This window comes from Grampus griseus (assembly GCF_964374135.1).
Source record: "Grampus griseus genome assembly, chromosome: 14".
Taxonomy (NCBI): domain Eukaryota; kingdom Metazoa; phylum Chordata; class Mammalia; order Artiodactyla; family Delphinidae; genus Grampus; species Grampus griseus.
The window spans coordinates 16,545,503-16,562,710 of record NC_139008.1 but is presented as its reverse complement, the minus strand read 5'-3'; the positions used below and the strand labels follow the sequence as shown (position 1 = coordinate 16,562,710).

General features: G+C 55.5%; 2 protein-coding genes across 10 annotated transcripts; both read right to left on the bottom strand.

Moving 5' to 3' along the window:
• Positions 1–252: 252 nt before the first annotated feature.
• On the bottom strand, positions 253–4,523 carry LAT (linker for activation of T cells). Of its 4 annotated transcripts, none has more exons than XM_082670528.1 (11): positions 4,265–4,398; positions 4,061–4,088; positions 3,901–3,935; positions 3,548–3,632; positions 3,350–3,414; positions 3,080–3,257; positions 2,914–3,008; positions 1,223–1,285; positions 959–1,021; positions 787–861; positions 253–634 (listed from the first exon to the last, which is right to left on the bottom strand). In XM_082670528.1, the coding sequence occupies exons 1-10, from the start codon at positions 4,365–4,367 to the stop codon at positions 794–796; spliced, it is 783 nt and encodes a 260-aa protein (XP_082526654.1). In that variant the 5' UTR covers positions 4,368–4,398; the 3' UTR covers positions 253–634; positions 787–793. The 4 variants fall into 4 exon arrangements, with proteins under 4 accessions (XP_082526654.1, XP_082526656.1, XP_082526657.1 ...); XM_082670530.1 differs by having other exon boundaries at positions 253–861; positions 3,080–3,140; positions 3,228–3,257; XM_082670531.1 differs by having other exon boundaries at positions 253–861; positions 4,265–4,523.
• A 606-nt stretch (positions 4,524–5,129) lies between these two features.
• Positions 5,130–13,138, bottom strand: SPNS1 (SPNS lysolipid transporter 1, lysophospholipid). 6 transcript variants are annotated; one of them, XM_082670405.1, is made up of 13 exons: positions 13,068–13,119; positions 12,529–12,819; positions 12,365–12,430; positions 10,459–10,595; positions 9,144–9,295; positions 8,981–9,047; positions 8,048–8,193; positions 7,586–7,741; positions 7,110–7,299; positions 6,684–6,749; positions 6,327–6,425; positions 5,862–6,033; positions 5,130–5,588 (listed from the first exon to the last, which is right to left on the bottom strand). In XM_082670405.1, exons 1-13 carry the CDS (start codon positions 13,087–13,089, stop codon positions 5,494–5,496), a joined length of 1,659 nt encoding a protein of 552 aa, XP_082526531.1. In that variant the 5' UTR covers positions 13,090–13,119; the 3' UTR covers positions 5,130–5,493. The 6 variants fall into 6 exon arrangements, with proteins under 6 accessions (XP_082526531.1, XP_082526532.1, XP_082526530.1 ...); XM_082670406.1 differs by having other exon boundaries at positions 5,133–5,588; positions 12,529–12,737; positions 12,820–13,138; XM_082670404.1 differs by having other exon boundaries at positions 5,133–5,588; positions 12,529–12,733; positions 12,820–13,138.
• Positions 13,139–17,208: the final 4,070 nt, after the last annotated feature.

Here is a 17,208-nt window from a genome sequence, read left to right as displayed (position 1 = left end):
CTAGACGCCCACCCAGCGCTTCCCCACGCCCTGTTCTCCCATCACCTCGGCCATCGTCTGCCACTTCCAAGGACTAACTCATGAGGAGATGCACCTGAGCCCCAGGAGTGCCAGCTGGGCTCAGAACTGCCTCACTCAGAAGGTGACGTGTCCCAGGCTTCGTTCAGTCACTCACACATACCTGGTCAGGACCCTCGGGAGCACAGAGGGTCTGCAAGGATGGAGACCCACAAACACACACATACACACACACACACACACACACACGTGCGCGCACACACACGCGCACACACACACACACACTCAGGACCTCGGACACAGCCCACCCTCACCCTGACTCCGACCCACTGGGCCCCCCAAAGCTAAGAGCACTACAGACCACAGCAGCCTTTATTCTGTTACAGAGCAGGGCTGGGGCCAGGGTGGCTTGTTCTCAGGCTGCATCAGAAGGTGCAGGGTACTGGGGCCACACGGACGGGACCCCGAAGTGACAATAAGTTAGGGGGAAAGTTCTCAGGCTGTCGTCAGGCTGGAGGCGGGGCGGGATGCCGAGTGGGGGCCCACAGAGCCGCTGCCGGCTGCTCAGCTCAGCACTCCCAGGCAAGGCTGGCTCCAGACCCCACGCGGCCTCCCACTGAAACACAGCGGGCCAGGGACAGAGGGAGGGGCACAGGGTCAGGAGGTCGGGGGCGGCCACAGGGGCCCCAGACTCAGAGAGGAGAGGGCGGGGAGGGCCCGCAGGCCCGGGGCAGGGCCGGGCAGGGCCGGGCCGGGCGGGCCTCTCACCGGGCCTTCAGTGGATCTGCAGATTCTCGTAATCTGGAGCTTCCTCACCCTCCACCTCCTGGGAACTCCGGCCGGCTGCGAGGGAAGGGAGGTTGGTCTTCAGCTGACAGGCCATCCCGCTCTCCTCCAAGGCAGCTCCCCCAGCGTCTGCCCTACCTCCCCCGACACACACCAGGCTCGCTCCTCGCCACGGGCGGCAGCTCCTGGGACACGTTCACGTACTCCCGGCTCCCATCTGTGGGGACAGGTCAGAAGGAGGGACGGCCATACCGAAAGTGGGGCAGGCCACACTGAGGGTGAGAGAGGAGGCGGACACCCAGGCAGAGGGTGAGGAAGCCAGAGAGGGGGCGGTGGGCACCCTCAAGGCCGGAATGAGAGTGAGGATGGGGTGGGGGGGTGCGAGAGTGAGGAGGGAAGGCAGACCCCAGCCACTCACCCAGAGACGCATCCGCGCTCTCCTCACTCTCAGGGACATTCACGTAATCTTCCCCCGACTCCACTGCAGGAAAAGCATTGGCGCCCACGCACTGTTACCCAGACCCCCCGAGGCAGACACCCAGAGGCTCCCAACCGCAGCCCCCAAAGACTTTCGACATAACCAGCCCGAGACTCCTACACGCAGACCCCCAGAGACCATCCCCACTGTCAGCCCCAGAGGGAGGCAGGGAGGGCGGTCCGGACCTGCCACGCGGGTGGCGATGGAGAGAAGTAGGACGACTTGACCAGAATTGATTAGGGGAAACGGAATTGTGGGAGGAGAGACAGCAGACCCCAGCGTGTCCCCCAGGCCAGGGAGCAGGGACGGGGAGCGGCTCGGGGTGGTGGGGCTGGGCGACACGTGTGCGGAAGGAAACAACACGCGGGGCTGGGCCGAGTCAGAGGCGCCATCAGCCCCGCTGGCCCCTCCTCCTCAGCCAGGCCTGCCCTGACCCCCCTCTCCTGTCCTTGTCCCTTCCTAGCGCCTAGCGCCATTGACGACATCTTATTCTTTCATGTGTTGACTTATTTCTCCCTGAGGATGTGGACAAGGCAGGCTTCGGAGTCAGACTGCCCAGGTTCAAGTCCAGCTCCAGCATTAACTAACTGTGCAACCCCAGGCAAGCTACCTAACCGCTCTGGGCCTCAGTTTTCTCATCTGTAAAATAGGGTGAGGAACGGTACCCACCACACAGGGGTGTTGTGAAAACGGTGAATTAAAATAAGGCCTGTCATACCGTCAGTGCCGCCAAGTTTCTGTTAAATAAACAAATCTTTGTACAGATGGGACAAGTGTGGGGCAGGAGGGGAAGGGACAGGCTCAAAAGCCCCTGGGAATTGTGACGTTTAATATTAATAAGTTAATACACATAAAACTCTTAGTAGGGCATGTAGTAGGCCTTCAATAATGTCAGTTGTTTTAATCACAACTCTGCCTCATTAGATGTGATTATATCAGGGGCACCCAGTAAATATGATGGATGACTGAATGAGTGAATGAATGAATGAAAATAAGCACTTGGACAGATGGTCTGGGGCTCAAGAGAGAGGCCGTGAGTTGAGAATCAGGATGGCACATGAAGCCAGGGTGTGGAAGTCAAGACCCAGAGCAAGTGTAGAGAGGAAGGAGAGGAATGGAACACTGAAGATCACAAGACACTTAGAAAAGCCTCCAACAGGCAGGACGGAACCAAAACGAAGAGAGAAAAGCAGCCCAAAGGAAACAGAAACAACACAGAAAGCAGACGAAAACTTCCCAAAGAAACCCCCAAAAAGACGACCTATAACCTACTTCTCCTTAGAGATTTACGAGATGATACTGCCTTTGTGAGACAAGATAGGCGGCTATGAAAAAGGAACATTCAGAGATGAAGAAAGGGCTTTTGGACAAGAAAGACAAAAGCATAGACTCAAAAGAAGAATAAAGTCAAGGAAATCTTGCAGACAATAAAAGCAAAAGACAAGGAGGGAAGAGAAGAGAAAAGGTAAGGAAATCAGACGATCGGAGCCGGAAGTGCCCCTATCTGAAGGACAGAAGTGCTAGAAAGAGACAAGAGAGAAAATGGAGGGGGAGCAAACATCCAGGAGGAGAGGGAAGAGCCGAGGGGCCGCAGCACAGAGGGGCGGGGAGTGGTCAGAAGGCCGACTCACTGGAGAAGGCGCTATCTCGGAGGCCAGGGTTGCTGGACGCAGGAGCTGGTGGGACGGCGGCGCCAGTGGCCGGGACGTTGTCAGGAAGCACGACCCTGAGGGGAGCCAAGGAGCGGGTGAGCAAGGAGCCCCGGCCTCAGCTCCCACCTCCCGCCTGGCCACTCACAAGTAGCCCTCGGGATAGTCTTCCTCATCCTCATCTTCGTCCGCATCCTCACAGACTGCCTCTGGGGTGGGTAACGACACAGGGTCAGCGGAGCCCAGGACAGGCCCCAGCCTCCTCCCAACCAGGGCCGCCGGGGCCCCTGACGCACCCTCGTTCTCATAGCTGGCCACACTGTTGGCTGCAGAGAGAGCAGGAGAGGGAGACTGAGCTAGCTCGGAGGGGCCTGTCCTCTGCCTGGCCCCAGCCCCACGGGCCCGGCTCCACGCTTACCACCATCTGAGTCCTGCTGGGAAGACGGCATGCGGGGGGAGCCTCCGGGGGCCTGTGGGGATCTCCTGGGAATCAAAGGTCAGAGGGCAGGCTGGGGTGGGGCTCTGGGGCAAGAGGGATTGCAACAGGGAAAGAGGCCCCCAATCCAAGCAGGTGAGGGGGTAAAAAGGGGGATTTGGAGGGGAAGCGGCCACTTACGGGATGCGGAGCAGGTCTGGCTGGCTCTGGAGCAGGTAGGTCACAGGCGGGTAGGAAGTGGCTGGTGGCCAGGAGGCGGCTGTGGCTGAGAAGACAGGACCAAGCTGAAGGAATGACTCCAAAGCTCACGCCCCTACCCTGGACGAGGCCTCGAAGGGCAGACTAACCCACGACACCCCTGTGCCCTGGACAGGCCTGGTGGGGGGGGGCACCCATCTCCCTCCCCACCCCCAGCTCAGGTCAAGGCCATGTGGGCAGCCACAGGGGGAAACTGAACAAAGGCACACACTCTCCCACCCACACCAGGAGATGCTCCCCCTGCGTCCAAGGAAGGTGACCCTCCATGTACTCACGAGGCGGTTTGATCACGATGCTACTTGGGGTCAAACTAGCAGGAGAGACACAGTTTGGGTAAACAGCTGGGAGAGGCCCCAGACCCCATCTCAGTCCCCTGGGGCCCAGCCCTGCACGGGGTATTGAGGGAGACACCCAGGGTAGACGGGGCAGACTCACCCATCGGAGGCAGCAGTGTCATATGAGCCTGGGGAAGAGAGGGCCCGTGAGGCAGGAAAAGGGGGTGACGAGGGCAGAGGGTGATGGAGTATGGGGCTCTCAGCGACTCGAAAGAGTTAAAGAGGGACAAAGGAGTTGGGGCGTGGGGTGAGGATCCCTGTCGGTGTGTCTGAGTACCTGGACACCCCACCAGTACCCACTCACCTGGCAGCTCTCGGCAACGCACACACAATGCCATCAGCAGCACAGCCAAGAGAGGCAGCAGCAGGAGGCCCAGCACAAAGAGGACCAGGCTGCCTGCCTCCATCTGCAGGGGAGAGCGTGGACCGGGCCTAGCTGCTCGCCGCACACCCCTTGGGGACAGAGCAGCAGCGGGGCAAGGGCCAGGCCACAAAGGGTACAGGGGCTGAGCGGGCACGAGGCTGGGAGCCTGGTGGGGGGCAGCTGCGCCCTCCTCGGGGGCTCCCTGGGTCTCCTCCCCTCAGCGGGCGTCAGCGCAGGCTCTGGAAGACCCTTGAACCCAGGGCGGTCAGGCCCTGACCTGGAGTCTGGCGCCAGCCACCCCTACACAGACCCTGTGCCCCAGCCCTACCTGCCCCTGGACTCTGCGCCTGCCTCTCCTCAGTGCCTGCCTGCCTGTGGCAGGAAGCTGTGGTGAGCGCCGGGTGAGGGCAGGAAATCATCAGGGCTCAGCTGGCTGCACCCTCCCCCTTCCCACCCCCACCCAGCCAGTGGGGAGGGGGAGGAGGCGGCCTCAGGAGCCGGCCTGGGCCCTCAGGAAGGGTCTGCTGGTCCCCGGGACAAGGGGCAACTCAGACCAGTGGGAGGAGGAAAAGATACTTGCAGGCCAGCCAGCTGCTGTGCCCTCCACAGCGCGGCTCAAGGAGGCGGCAGGGAGGGAGGCCCTGACACCAGGAATTCTGAGGGGCCCAGGGCGTGCCCACCACACCTCACCCTGGCCGGCCTGCCAAGAAGGGCGGGCTCTCGGGGAGACATGGGCATAAGCAACTCCTGGTCACACCGAGCCAGCTCACTCCGCCCCCTCATTCACTGGCCCAGAAGGGCAGGGATTTGCCCAAGGGCCCGCAGGAGTGACCCAACAGCCCCTGGGAACCTGGGACTAGAGAGGGGGCGTCCCCTGCAATCCAGGGGTCACTAGCACCCAGAGAGACTCCAGCAGGCACTTGGGGTCTGGCTACAAACTTTATTCAGTTACAAATAGCACCGAGCCCCTGGGGCTGCTCCAGTGGCAGGGGATCCCCCTCCCGGACCCCCAGAATCCCCTCTTGGCCACCTGTGTAGTGTGTAAGAGCTGGAACATGGCCCAAGGCCCCTCCTAGAAAATGGGCCAGCCGAGGATTTGGGCCCGGGCACCTCCTGGGGTGGGCCCAGGGCCAGCTGTGGTAGATGTGCAGGTAGCAAGCGGCGACCCCTCAGATGAGCACACTGGACACGGGGACCCGGGTGGAGCGTCCTCTCTGGGGCACCACAATGCGGTCATCAGCCGGCCCGGCCTCACGCAACAGACCTGTCAGGGAGGGATCAGAGCCAGGGCTGGATGGACAGACAGACACAGGGCCAGGGAGGGGACAAACAGGCACTAGCAAATGGATGGGGCAGCAGAGCCACACAGTGGGGCATCAGCTCGTGGGACAGGGAGACCTGAGGCCGAGGGAGGGGAGGGCTGTGGACTGAGGGCTGCCAGGGACACGGGGCTGGGTGGGCGGATGGATGGACAAGCAGGCAGCATCATGAAGTTAGGCAAGGAGCTGTGGACGGACAGCGGGGAGGCCCGACCGACCCTGCACGTGCAGCTGGGCCCGCCGGCGGTCGCCCTCAATGAAGATGGCAGCGCCCAGGAAGGCCGCGCCGCCCAGCGCCCCCATGAACGCACAGAGCATGAGCGAGAACTGCAGGGCCCGGAACTCAGACAAGAAGGAGGGGGGCCAGCCCTGGCGGAGGCGGTCGGAGATCTGCAGGTAGACAAGGAAAGAAAAGTCAGGAGAATGGAGAGGAAGCCCCTGAACTCCAGGAGAATGAAGAAGACTTAGGCCTGGACCTTACCGGTAGAAATCTGACAAGACAAAATCATGCCCACCCAGCTGAGCCTCCGAGGTGAAGGGTGCCTGGCACAGGGGACTCGGATGCCTCACTAGGGTGAGACCCTCTAATCTGGCCTGTGCTCAGGCCACTGGCCGCCAGCCGGTACTGGGAATGTGGGGTCCCCCGAGCCCCATCCCAGGCCCAGCCAAGGGACCGTGCTCACCAAGCCAATCAGGTAGGGGCTCCCAGCGTCACCCAACAGGTGGGACAGCACGATCTGAAAGGCTTCAGCAGTGGAGCGGCGTGTGGGGATCACCACGTACTGGGAGGAAAGAGGGGCAGGAGACAGGGCCAAGGCTCAGCCTAGGCTAAGGTCAGGTGAACCCCAGCTCAGAGGTGTGGCTGGGGTGAAGGGCAGGGCGGGCCCGGGCTACAGGCCCACCTGGGGTTGGACTCTGAAGTCAGTCCAGGGCTGGGTTTTGAAGAAGGGGTGAAGGTCACAGTTCAAGGCAAGTGAGGTCCCCTGCCCCAACTCCCTGCTCCCATCAGCCTCTGGGGTAACCCTGGGCCACCTACTCACCAGCAGAATGTCAGCCACAATGGCCCAGTTCATGGACAGCAGTGTCTCTCCAATAAAAATGAAAATCTGGGGGATGGGAGGTAGGCGGTGAAGGAGGGGGAACAGGGGTGGGGTGTTGGTCTCATCACAAGAAGAGCAAACACATGGAGGGTTCACTAGGTACCAGGCCCATCTATTAACTCATTTAACCCTCACAACACCCCTAGGAGACAGTTGCTACTTTTATTCCCACTTTACAGAAGATGAAACTGAGCACAGAGAGGTTAAGTCACTTGCCCAATGTCACACAGCTAAGAATGGCCAGAGCTGAGATTCAAACCCAGGCATTCCCACTCCAGAGTTGGCTCTGACCCTAGTCCTGCCCCAGTGCACCATTCCTCCAACCTGGACCCAGAACACCCCCTTAGACACCTGCTGGCTACTCACATAGGTGGCCACGATGCTACCACGGGCACAGGCGAGGGACAGGAAGAGGAAGGGTGAAGAGCCCAGGAGGCCAGCAGCACAAACCAGCGGGTCAGCCCGGGGGTTGGAGCGGCGGAGTCGGCGGCTGATCTCCACGCCCAGGCCCACACCCAGGACCCCGGTGAGGCAGGTGATGAGCCCAAAGATGAGGCTGGGGGGAAGGGGAGGGGCAAGGGGGCTAGCCTCACCCCCATGGCCCAGAGAGAACGATCGTCCATCCCGGCCACCCTCACAACCCAGGTCTATCCAGGCACAGCACCCCATGGTTCACAAGAGGAAGGCACCTATTCCCAGACTAGGAAACTGAGACTCTGGGAGAGGAAGTAGCTTGTGGAGTCAGGATTCACACTCTCCTTGCCTGAGTCTGAATCACAGACTCTCTCCACTTCATCCCCTGCCACCTGCAGAGCTACCCAGACCAGACCCCATCTGGGTACCTGTCAGAGGAAGAGCAGGAGTCTCCAGGAAGGCAGGGGGGGGTCTCCCCCAAGACCACACGGGAACGCAGCAAGAAAGCAGGAGCCCAAAGAGCCAGGGAGCCCGTGACAAAGGCCACAGCAGTGAAACCAAGGGAAGACAGGATGAAACTAGGACTGCAGACAATTAGGAGGGAGGAAGTTAGACTCCACTGAGGTATCGGTGTCAGAGACCTCTCTTCTCCCTCCCTGGCTTATTTTAATAGTCAGGGCACTGAGTCTGGAGGCTGTACTGGCCTCCAGGATCTGGGCCTGTAATTCAAGCAGTTGCCATAAGGGGGCAGTGGCGACAGAATTCCTGGCCTTAGGGTAGGGCCAGCTGACAGAAAGCAGAACAAAGACCACACCCATGTAAATCTCAAACTAGACCTCAGGGCCTCCCTGGGGGCCTCAGATGTTGGGTTAGGATGGAACTGAACTCACTTTCTTGCCAGAGCCCTCAGATCTTCCCACCACGAGGTGGGGTTCAGGGGTGGTGAGTGTGAGTGGCGCTCCACAGCTCCCCTTGGTGGCTCCCGTACTACCAGGAACAGCAGCACAACAGCCAGCACTCCTAGACCTGGTGTCACCTGGGGAAAGAGTGGGCTTCAAGAAAGGCACAGACGGGGAGACACTCAACCCTGGGGGCTGAGAGAAAGTGAGGGTGTATAAAAGCAACTCAGGCCCCAAGACCTCAAACACCCAGTGAGTGCCTGCTCAAGGAAGCTGAACCTGTGGTTGAGGGGAGGGGGTGACTGCCACTAGGAAGTGTTTCTGTTTCTGCAAGCCTAACTGCTCCCTCTTTAGCAACAGCACCCTAATTTTCTTTTGGGAAACGACTCCCCCATTTCTCTCAACCCATGTGGTTCAAATAGGGTGGGGCTTGTAACCCAGACTTTGCCAAGAGTAATGTTAAACCTCCCAGGCCTCAGTGATTGAGTCAGTGCCAGCATGTGACCCGCGTTCATCTAATCAGACACCGCCCAGGACTACTGCTCAAGGATCCAGGGCGCTGAAGTTTCTAAACGGGAAGATAAACACGTGGAGCTTTCACTTGCTTGAGAAGGAAGATAACAGAGGAGAGTAGAGCTGAGAAAAGGATGATCAAATTCCTATGACACTGCGGGAGTCCTGCATCCAGCTTTACCTGAAGCTCACCCTGGGACTTTCCATTATGAGAGCCAATACAGTTCCATTTGGGGGTTTACAGTCGTACAATGGGCTTCTATCACCTGCAATCACGAGTTTTACCTAGCACGTGGCCTCGCAGTGAGGGCAGCTAGGCTGCCTGTAGGCTTGGCAGAGTGAGCACTGCCTTCAAAAGGGGGAGTCAGTGAGTGCACTGCTAACTTTTCCCCAGGCCGTGACACGACTCACCCGCAGAGCCCAGTGCCAGTCCCCGGCCACATCCTTCACTTTGGAGCCTGCAATGTAACCCAGACCACTGTGGGAAGGGGGTGGGGGAGGAGAAGAGACGGCTGGTCAGTCCCGTTCCAGGCAAGGCCCTTCTGCCTCCCCACCAGGCCCGAGGTCCTCTCACCTGCCCACAGGGATGGCAAAGTAGAACACGCTGAGCATCCGACTCCGCTGGTCTGCCACGAAGAGGTCAGCGATGAGGGTGGGCGCGATGGTGGAGTAACTGGCCTCCCCGACCCCCACCAGGCCCCGGGTCAGGAGGAGCAGCCAGAATCGCTGGGGAACGAGATATGGGGCAGGTGGCACCCCGCCCTGCAGCCAGCCTCCCAGCCTCCCTCACCAGCCAGCTCTGGAGAGGTGGCAGGGATGGCAGGAGAGGCCTGGGTTTTAGAACCAAACCAAACTGAGCTTGAATCGTGGCTCCACTACTTACTAGCTGTGACTCTGAGAAAACAACTTAACCTCTCTGAGCCTCAGTTTCCTTATCTGCAAAAGGGGGATAATAACAACTTGTTCCCATACCTATTGTGAGAACTGGACAACAAAAGGTCTGTTCATTACCTTGCACCCAGTAGGTACGAAATAAATCTTTATTTCTATCTTGTCCAAACCACCCAAGACACCCCAACAGTGAATAGTGATCTTAGGCGGGGGGTTATTTGTCTACCAGGGACACCAAAGCTAATAGCAAGGCACAATCACCCAAGGAGAGTGTGTAGTGTCCAGGGCTGAGGAGACAGAGTCCCAGGTCAGAAAGTGAGAACAGCCAGAGGTGATTTCAAAGGAGCAAAGAAGCAACAGCCAGGGAGACAGGATGGAAACCGGAAGAGGGGGTCACAGAAGTTAGAAGAGAGTTTTCGGAAGGAAGAAGTAGGTCAACAGAGCCAGAGGCTCCCAGGAGATCCAGCGAGAACAGGACTAGGAAGTAGGAGCTACAGCTAGCAACTGACAGGGCACTGCTGACTTTGGCAACGGAGGGACGGGGGCAGGTTAGCCAGCAGTGCTCAAGCGGGGAGTGGGAGGAGAGGAAGTGCAGGCAAAATGAGAGCCTCGCCCCAGCTGCTCCTTCACCCAGACTGGAGCTCCCCTCTGTGGAAGTCTGACTAGGAAGAGGAAGACGGACAGAGGGCAGTCCTGGTAAGGTCTTTCCTGTGATAGAGAAATGTGTGTGTTTAGGTGTGCAGTGGAAGGAGGAGATGATGGACAGAAGAAGGTTCTGGAAGAAAAGGGGAGAGGATGGGGTGGGCAGATAACTCAGGCAAACAGGGAACAGAAGACAGCATGGACCAAGGGAATGGCCCAGTCTGCAATGACAAGTTCCCCGGGCCCAGTCTGCAATGACTCCAAAGAGCAGCAGCAAAGACTGATGGGGGAGTCAGGGTTGGGGGGAGGAGAGGGCGGGGGGGAGGGCAGAAGCAGGAGCCAGTGTGGGACCTCACCTCTCTGGGGATGAAGGACGACCCCAGTGTCACCAGGGACCAGAAGGCAATGCCCCCGCACATGAGGTACTTCCGATTGTACCTGTCACCCAGGTAGCCAAACACAGGTGCCAACACCATGTAACTGGAGATGAACACTGGGGGGAAGCAGAGAGTCACAGCCCAGCCCCAGTACCCCTAGCCCACCCCCAAACCAGCTCAGGGAGGGCGAAGGGGGGCAGGAATAACTCCCAACCCTGAAACTATCAGAGCTTCCTGCAAGCGGGAGTAGGGGGAGGTAGTAGTTGTCCAGCTCCACCTCCAATGCTCTTCAAATCTTCCATTGTAGAATGGATGGCCCAGCTGACTCATGCCTTCCTCCTACCCTGGTCTGCAACGCACTTATCTGATCTAGCCTCTCCCTACCCCTCCAACTTCATGCTTATCCACTTTCCCTCTCTGTACCCCAATGGCCCAACTGCCAAGTTCAATACCACCTTAAGGCTTTGGGCACCTGCTGTCCTCTCTGGAATTGTCTCTCCTCTCCCCTGAACTCCACAACCTTGGCTCCTTCACCCTCAGCTCAGAAACCTTCCCAACCACCACATATCCAGTCTCTCTCTATCACAGCTACTCTGTCTTCTTTTACATAACAGTTATTTCTATAGAAAATTATCTCATTATTAGTTTAGGTTTTCAGGGACTGTTGCCCCCCTCATGCACAGCAAAATGTTGGCTCCAGGAAGACAGGACTGTATTGGCCATGACTGTGTCTCCATCACTTAACACACTGCCGAGCACAAAACAGGTGCTCAACAAACATGTGTTGAATGAAAACGTGAACAGGTTGCCGAGAAAGACCTGGGGGTTTTTTTTGTTCTTTTTTTTTTTGCTGAGCCACGGGGCATGTGGGATCTCAGTTACAGGACCAGGGATTGAACCCCCGCCCCCTGCATTGGGCGCACAGAGTCTTAATCACTGGACTGCCAGGGAAGTCCCAGACCTATTTCTTCTCTAACTCAACAACTCTTTAGAGATTTGCAGACCTGGACCTATGATCCCATTCTCATTCCATTAAACTTTGGCTTAAATAACTCCAGTTCCTTGGTGGCCTGGAGTGGAGCAAAGAACACTGCAAGACCTGGTTTCAAATGCCTCTTCTGCCTCGAACTTGTTGTGTGACCCTAGGCAAGTCTTAACTCCTCTCCAAGCCTCAGTTTCTTTATAAAAATGTAGATGATACTACCTACTTTCTCTATAAAACAAGAATAATAACTCCTTGGCTGATAAAGGATTAGAAGACAATGGGGGTAAAACGTCTTGCGAAATTCTTTGGATGTTATCGGTACTTCCTCCAGGGCCTGGCACATGGTAGGTGCTCAGAAATGAAGGAAGGAGGGAAGGAAGGACAATAGGACTTGGCCTTGGCTTTGCCTTTCCCATAAATCCCAAAGTTCTGAACAAGTAAAACTCACCTCCTCCCCTTCTAGACACCCTCTTCTGCCATTATTTACTGGGCACCTACCATTTTCCAATACTGTACTATGCACTTCACAGACATCTCATTTAATCCTCACATCAGCCCTATGAGGTGAGCCGGGGTTATTACTAGCTCCAGCTCACAGACAAGGAAAGTGAGGCTTAGAGAGGTTGAGGGCCTTGCCTACCATCACATTAAGTGAAAAGCTGGTATATAAACCCAGGTCTGTCTTAACTGTTATACAAAACCGACTCCCTCTTTAAATCTCTTTAAATGTGGTGTCCTAATCGAACAGGACAGCCTCAGGGCAGAGCCATGGCCATCTCCTCCCCTAGCTCAGACACCAGACCTCCCAAAAATAAGGCCCCAGGCACGCCAGCGTGTGGTCCCAACTGGGGTAGAACAGAAAGAAGAGGTGCGGTGTGCCCAGGAGGGGCCTCCACTCACCCGTCTGGATAAGGCCAGAGCTACTGTCTCCGATGTCGAAAAACTGCTCAATGTCCGGAAGGACGCCTGGGAAGGAGAAGACTCAGGATGGGCTGGCCGAGGCAGCCCCACCTTCGGGACCCCGCTCCCATCCCCCTTTCTAACTTGCTCCCAGAAGTCAGTACCAGCCACGGTGAAGCGGTCCATGTAGTTCAGGAGGTTGATGTAGCACAGCACGGCCACTATGAGAGCCGAACGGCCCGAAGACAAGCCCGTGATGCGCTGCAGTCCCTCCCGGTCTGGGACTTCGGGATCCTCGGACTTCGGGTTCCCCATGGACCCAGGCAACCCCGGGGTGCCGGGCGCAGGCCCGTCGTCCGTGTCATCCGCCTGGCTGAGGAAGGGCGCGGTGTCGGACCCGGACATGGTCCCGGGGGCCGCGCCCGCCCGCGCTACGGTCCCACCGACGATCCCACCTGCGAGGGGAGGAGGCTGGAGAAAGGAGGATGGAGGGAACCCAGGCGAGGGAAGTGCGCTCGGACACCGAGAGGAGCTTGCCCCGAAGCACAGATCACGGGGGATGGAACCCGGGCTCTATCATGCGTCCCCGCCCCGGCAGACACACCGCGCGGAGGGACGAGTGGAACTCCGGTGAGATCAGAGACAGGAACGGGTTGAGGAGAGTCCGATCCCCCGCCCCCTCCCGGTTGAGGTCACCCCTCACCCCGGGTAGGAGCCCACCGCATTCGCGGTTGGTCAGCCCCAGCGCCGCACCACCGCCACCGCCATGTTGTCTAAGAGCCGGTCATGTGACACTGGAGCAGGGGCGGGGGCGGTGGACGCCACTGCGGGCCGGCCCCTGACGCGACTACGGAGGCCGCGCGCGCCCCTGCGGTTTGGCCGACGTTCCCGCGTCACGTGACTGTGGCCGGTCGCCACGGTCCTCGGCTGCGTTCCCGCCGTGACAGCCGACCTAAAGGTGTCTGGGTGAGCTGTTACAGTCCCTCCCACTCTGAATCTCGGCTTCCTTATCTGCGACGCTGCTTGGCAGACTTCTTACTGAACGAGATCAAACGAGATAATGGAACCTTAAAAGATTCTGGAAATACAGTAGTACTGTAAATATCTCTAAACGTGCCAACAAACAGTTGTTTTTAAAAATTTATTTATATGTATTTTTTGGCTGTGTTGGGTCTTCGTTGCTGCGCGCAGGCTTTCTCTAGTTGCAGCGAGCGGGGGCCCCTGTTCATTGCGGTGCGCGAGCTTCTCATTGCAGTGGCTTCTCTTGTTCAGGAGCACTGGCTCAGTAGTTGTGGCTCGCAGGCTCTAGAACGCAGGCTCAGTAGTTGTGGCGCACGGGCTTAGTTGCTCCATGACATGTGGGATCCTCCCAGACCAGGGATCAAACCCGTGTGCCCTGCATTGGCAGGCAGATTCTTAACCACTGCGCCATCAGGGAAGTCCCAACAGACAGTTCTTACTCTCTTCCCCACGGTGTCCGGTTGGGGCTTCATACGTGCTCAGTAAGTGTTGGATGAATGAATGAATGGTGAACAGTGGCCCCCGTCCCTACCCTTCGGATTCCCCAATCCAGCTGAGCTTTCCCTGCAGACGTTTAAGAAAGTGTCCCCAGACCCCACCGGCCGCGTCTGGAGCCAGTTTTTCCTCACCTCCAACTTGCGCCCTCTGATGGTCTCACTTGGAACAGCCAGGGGCTAAGGAGACTCCTAGCCATGGACGGGGCTCGACCACAGAGCCCTGGCACCAAAACAGCTTTGTTCCTGAGTGCCTCGCCGCCCCAATCGCCAAGCTACAGCTAATAAACATACACTCTAAGTAAAGTTAGTGTAGTTCTATGCAAAGGCAGCTTCAAGACCCCTCTTCCAACCAGACCTCTTAAGTCCCCCTGCCGAAATTCTAGAGTCTCATGTTCTTGGGACCCCTGCAAGAGGCCTTATCAGAAACTCTTGAGTCACTGTCCTGCTTGGCGTTGCCCCAGGAGTACTTCACGTTTCAGAACCTTAAGCCTGGTCTCCCTTTAGGGTCTAAAGGAAAGAGATGGAGAGGAATTTCAGATTGTAGTCACTGAATTTCCTCAGTACTATTGAGCAGCTACTATATGCCTGACATTGTGCTGGGTGTCAGGCAACTGCAGATTTACCTACCCTCATAGAGCTTATCTGAAGGAGCTTCTGCATGCAAAAGGTGCACCTGTGAAATGAAAAGGCAAGCCACTGATTGGAAGGAAGCATTTGCAAAGCATGTATCTGACAAAGGACTTCTATCCAGATGTATAAAGAACTCTTAAAACTCAGTAAGACAAAAACACAATTTTTTAAGTGGGCAAAAGATTTGAACAGACATCTCACAAAAGAAGATATACGCATAGCACAGGGAGATCAGCTCGGTGCTTTGCGACCACCTAGAGGGGGGATGAGGAGGGTGGGAGGAAGATGCAAGAGGGAGGGGATATGGGGATATACGTATGCATATAGCTGATTCAGTTTGTTATACAGCAGAAACTAACACGACACTGTAAAGGAATTATACTCCAATAAAGATGTTAAAAAAAAGATATATGAATGGCCAACAAGTATATGACACCATTGGTCATTATGGAAGATAGAATTAAAAACACATTAAGATACAACTATACTAGAATAGCTTAAAAAAATAAACGCACTGGGACTTCCCTGGCAGTCCGGTGGTTAAGACCCTGCACTTCCACTGCAGCGGGCATGTGTTCGATCCCTGGGTGGGAAATAAGATCCTGCATGCCGCAAGGCGTGGCCTAAATAAAGAAATAAATACCCTGATAAAGTACCGGAAATGATATGAATGTTTGTGGGAATGCAAAGAGTACAGCTACTTTGAGAAACAATTAGGCAGTTTCTTTAAAAATTAAACATACAGGGCTTCCCTGGTGGCACAATGATTAAGAATCCGCCTGCCAATGCAGGGAACATGAGTTTGAGCCCTGGTCCGGGAAGATCCCACATGCTGCGGAGCAACTAAGCCCGTGCACCAAAACTACTGAGCCTGCGTGCCACAACTACTGAAGCCTGTGTGCCTAGAGCCCATGCTCCACAACAAGAGAAGCCACTGCAAGGAGAAGCCTGTGCACAGCAACGAAGAGTAGCCCCCGCTCGCCACAACTAGAGAAAGCCTGCACGCAGCAACGAAGACCCAACGCAGCCAAAAATAAATAAATTTAATAAATTAAAAAAAAAATTAAACATACACTTCCCATATGACCCAGCAACTCCACTACTAGGTATCTATCAACAAAAAATGAAAACATATCCAAACAAAAGCCTGTATGTGAATGTCCATAGAAGCATTATTCATCATAGCCAAAAAATTTGAAAAAAACCCATGTATCCATCGACAGGTGAATAGTATATTCATACAGTGGAACACTGCTCAATGATACATACAGTATGGGTAAATCTCATAAACACTATGCTAAGTGAGAGACCCCAGACACAAAAGACTGCATACTGTATTATTCCATTCATATAAAATACAGAAAAGGCAAAACTAATGTGACAGAAAGCAGATTAGTGGTTGCCTGGGGCCAGGGGGAGGAGGAGGTACAAAGAGGCACCAGGAAACGTCTGCAGGACTGTGGACATTTACTAAAACTCATTGAACTGTAGACTTAAAATGAGTGACTGCTGAGGCATGTAAATTAAATTCCATTAAGCTAAAAAAAAATTAAAAATCTGTAGTCCAAACACAGTACCTCTGGATATTAATGCAAATAAAACTTTCTGGTTATAAAGACAAATATTTTGATGCTAATTGGTTTTGGCAAATGGGAAAAATATTTGGTCCTTCCCCAAGTATAGGTGACATTTATGTATTTATTTATTTATTTATTTATTTATTTATTTATGGCCACGCCTGCATGTCATGCAGGATCTTAGTTCCCCCACCAGGGATCGAACCTGTGCCCCCTGCAGTGAAAGTGCTGAGTCCTAACCACTGGACCACCAGGGAATTCCCCCAGGTGGCTTTTTTTTTTTTTTTTGGCTGAGTCAGGTCTTAGTTGTGGTCCACGGGATCTTTATTGAGGCATGCAGGATCTTTTCGTTATGGCACGCAGTCTGGGTTTCTCTCTAGTTGTGGCGCTCGGGCTTCTCTCTAGTTGTGGCGTGCGGGTTTTCTCTCTTTCACCCATGCGCGTGGGTTCCAGGGCGCATGGGCTCTGTAGTTTGTGGCATGTGGGCTCTCCCCGTTGAGGCACGCAAGCTCAATAGTTGTGGTGCGAGGACCTAGTTGCGCCACGGCATATGGGATCTTAGTTCCCTGACCAGGGATCGTACCAGCGTTCCCCTGCATTGAAAGGTGGATTCTTTACCACTGGACCACCAGGGAAGTCCCCCCCACCCCACCCCCTGCCCAAGGTGCCTTTTAATTTTATGGATCTCTCGATTAAAATTCCTTTAAGTTCAGATAAATAAATATGTCTGTACAGTTCTCTTGGTTTCAACTGGAGCCCAACTTTTGCTCTATTAGCTTTGGAAATTGTGGTTTGTGAAATATAAGTACATGTGGAATTTCTTGGAAAAAAAAGTTCATCCATGACAAGTGCCACAAAAAAGTCTGGCATATGGGTATTATAAGGACCTGATAGCAGGGGCATTTGACCTGGTCAGGGAGGTCTGAGAGCCTCTGAAGAAATGGTCCCTGAGCTCTGCAAACAAAAGAAAAGCAAAGAGCATTTTGCTCAACATCCAAGTCTACAAAGATTAACCTGCTGCAGCAGCTGACCAACAGCGCACTCGGTGCTTCAGATGCAGAGATTAAGCAGATAACGGGATGAAGCACTCTGCTCCAGACGGAGGAAATTAAGGAGAACA

Bases quoted from the DNA above. Each gene is read 5' to 3' on its own strand.
- SPNS1 (XM_082670405.1), bottom strand. From the start codon at position 13,089: ATGCGGTGGGCTCCTACCCGGG. The intron at 7,742-8,047 runs GTGAGTTCAGTT...AATTGTCTGCAG, and splicing joins CTGAGGGCTCTGGCAAGAAA to TCCTAGTTTCATCCTGTCTT. The intron at 6,426-6,683 runs GTGAGTAGGTGG...CTTTCCTCCCAG, and splicing joins TTGTGGCTGACATTCTGCTG to TACGTGGTGATCCCCACACG.
- LAT (XM_082670531.1), bottom strand. From the start codon at position 4,367: ATGGAGGCAGGCAGCCTGGTCCTCTTTGTGCTGGGCCTCCTGCTGCTG. The intron at 3,415-3,547 runs GTAAGTGGCCGC...TTTGATTCCCAG, and splicing joins CCAGACCTGCTCCGCATCCC to GAGATCCCCACAGGCCCCCG. The intron at 1,022-1,222 runs GTGAGTGGCTGG...CTGTCCCCACAG, and splicing joins GAGCGCGGATGCGTCTCTGG to ATGGGAGCCGGGAGTACGTG.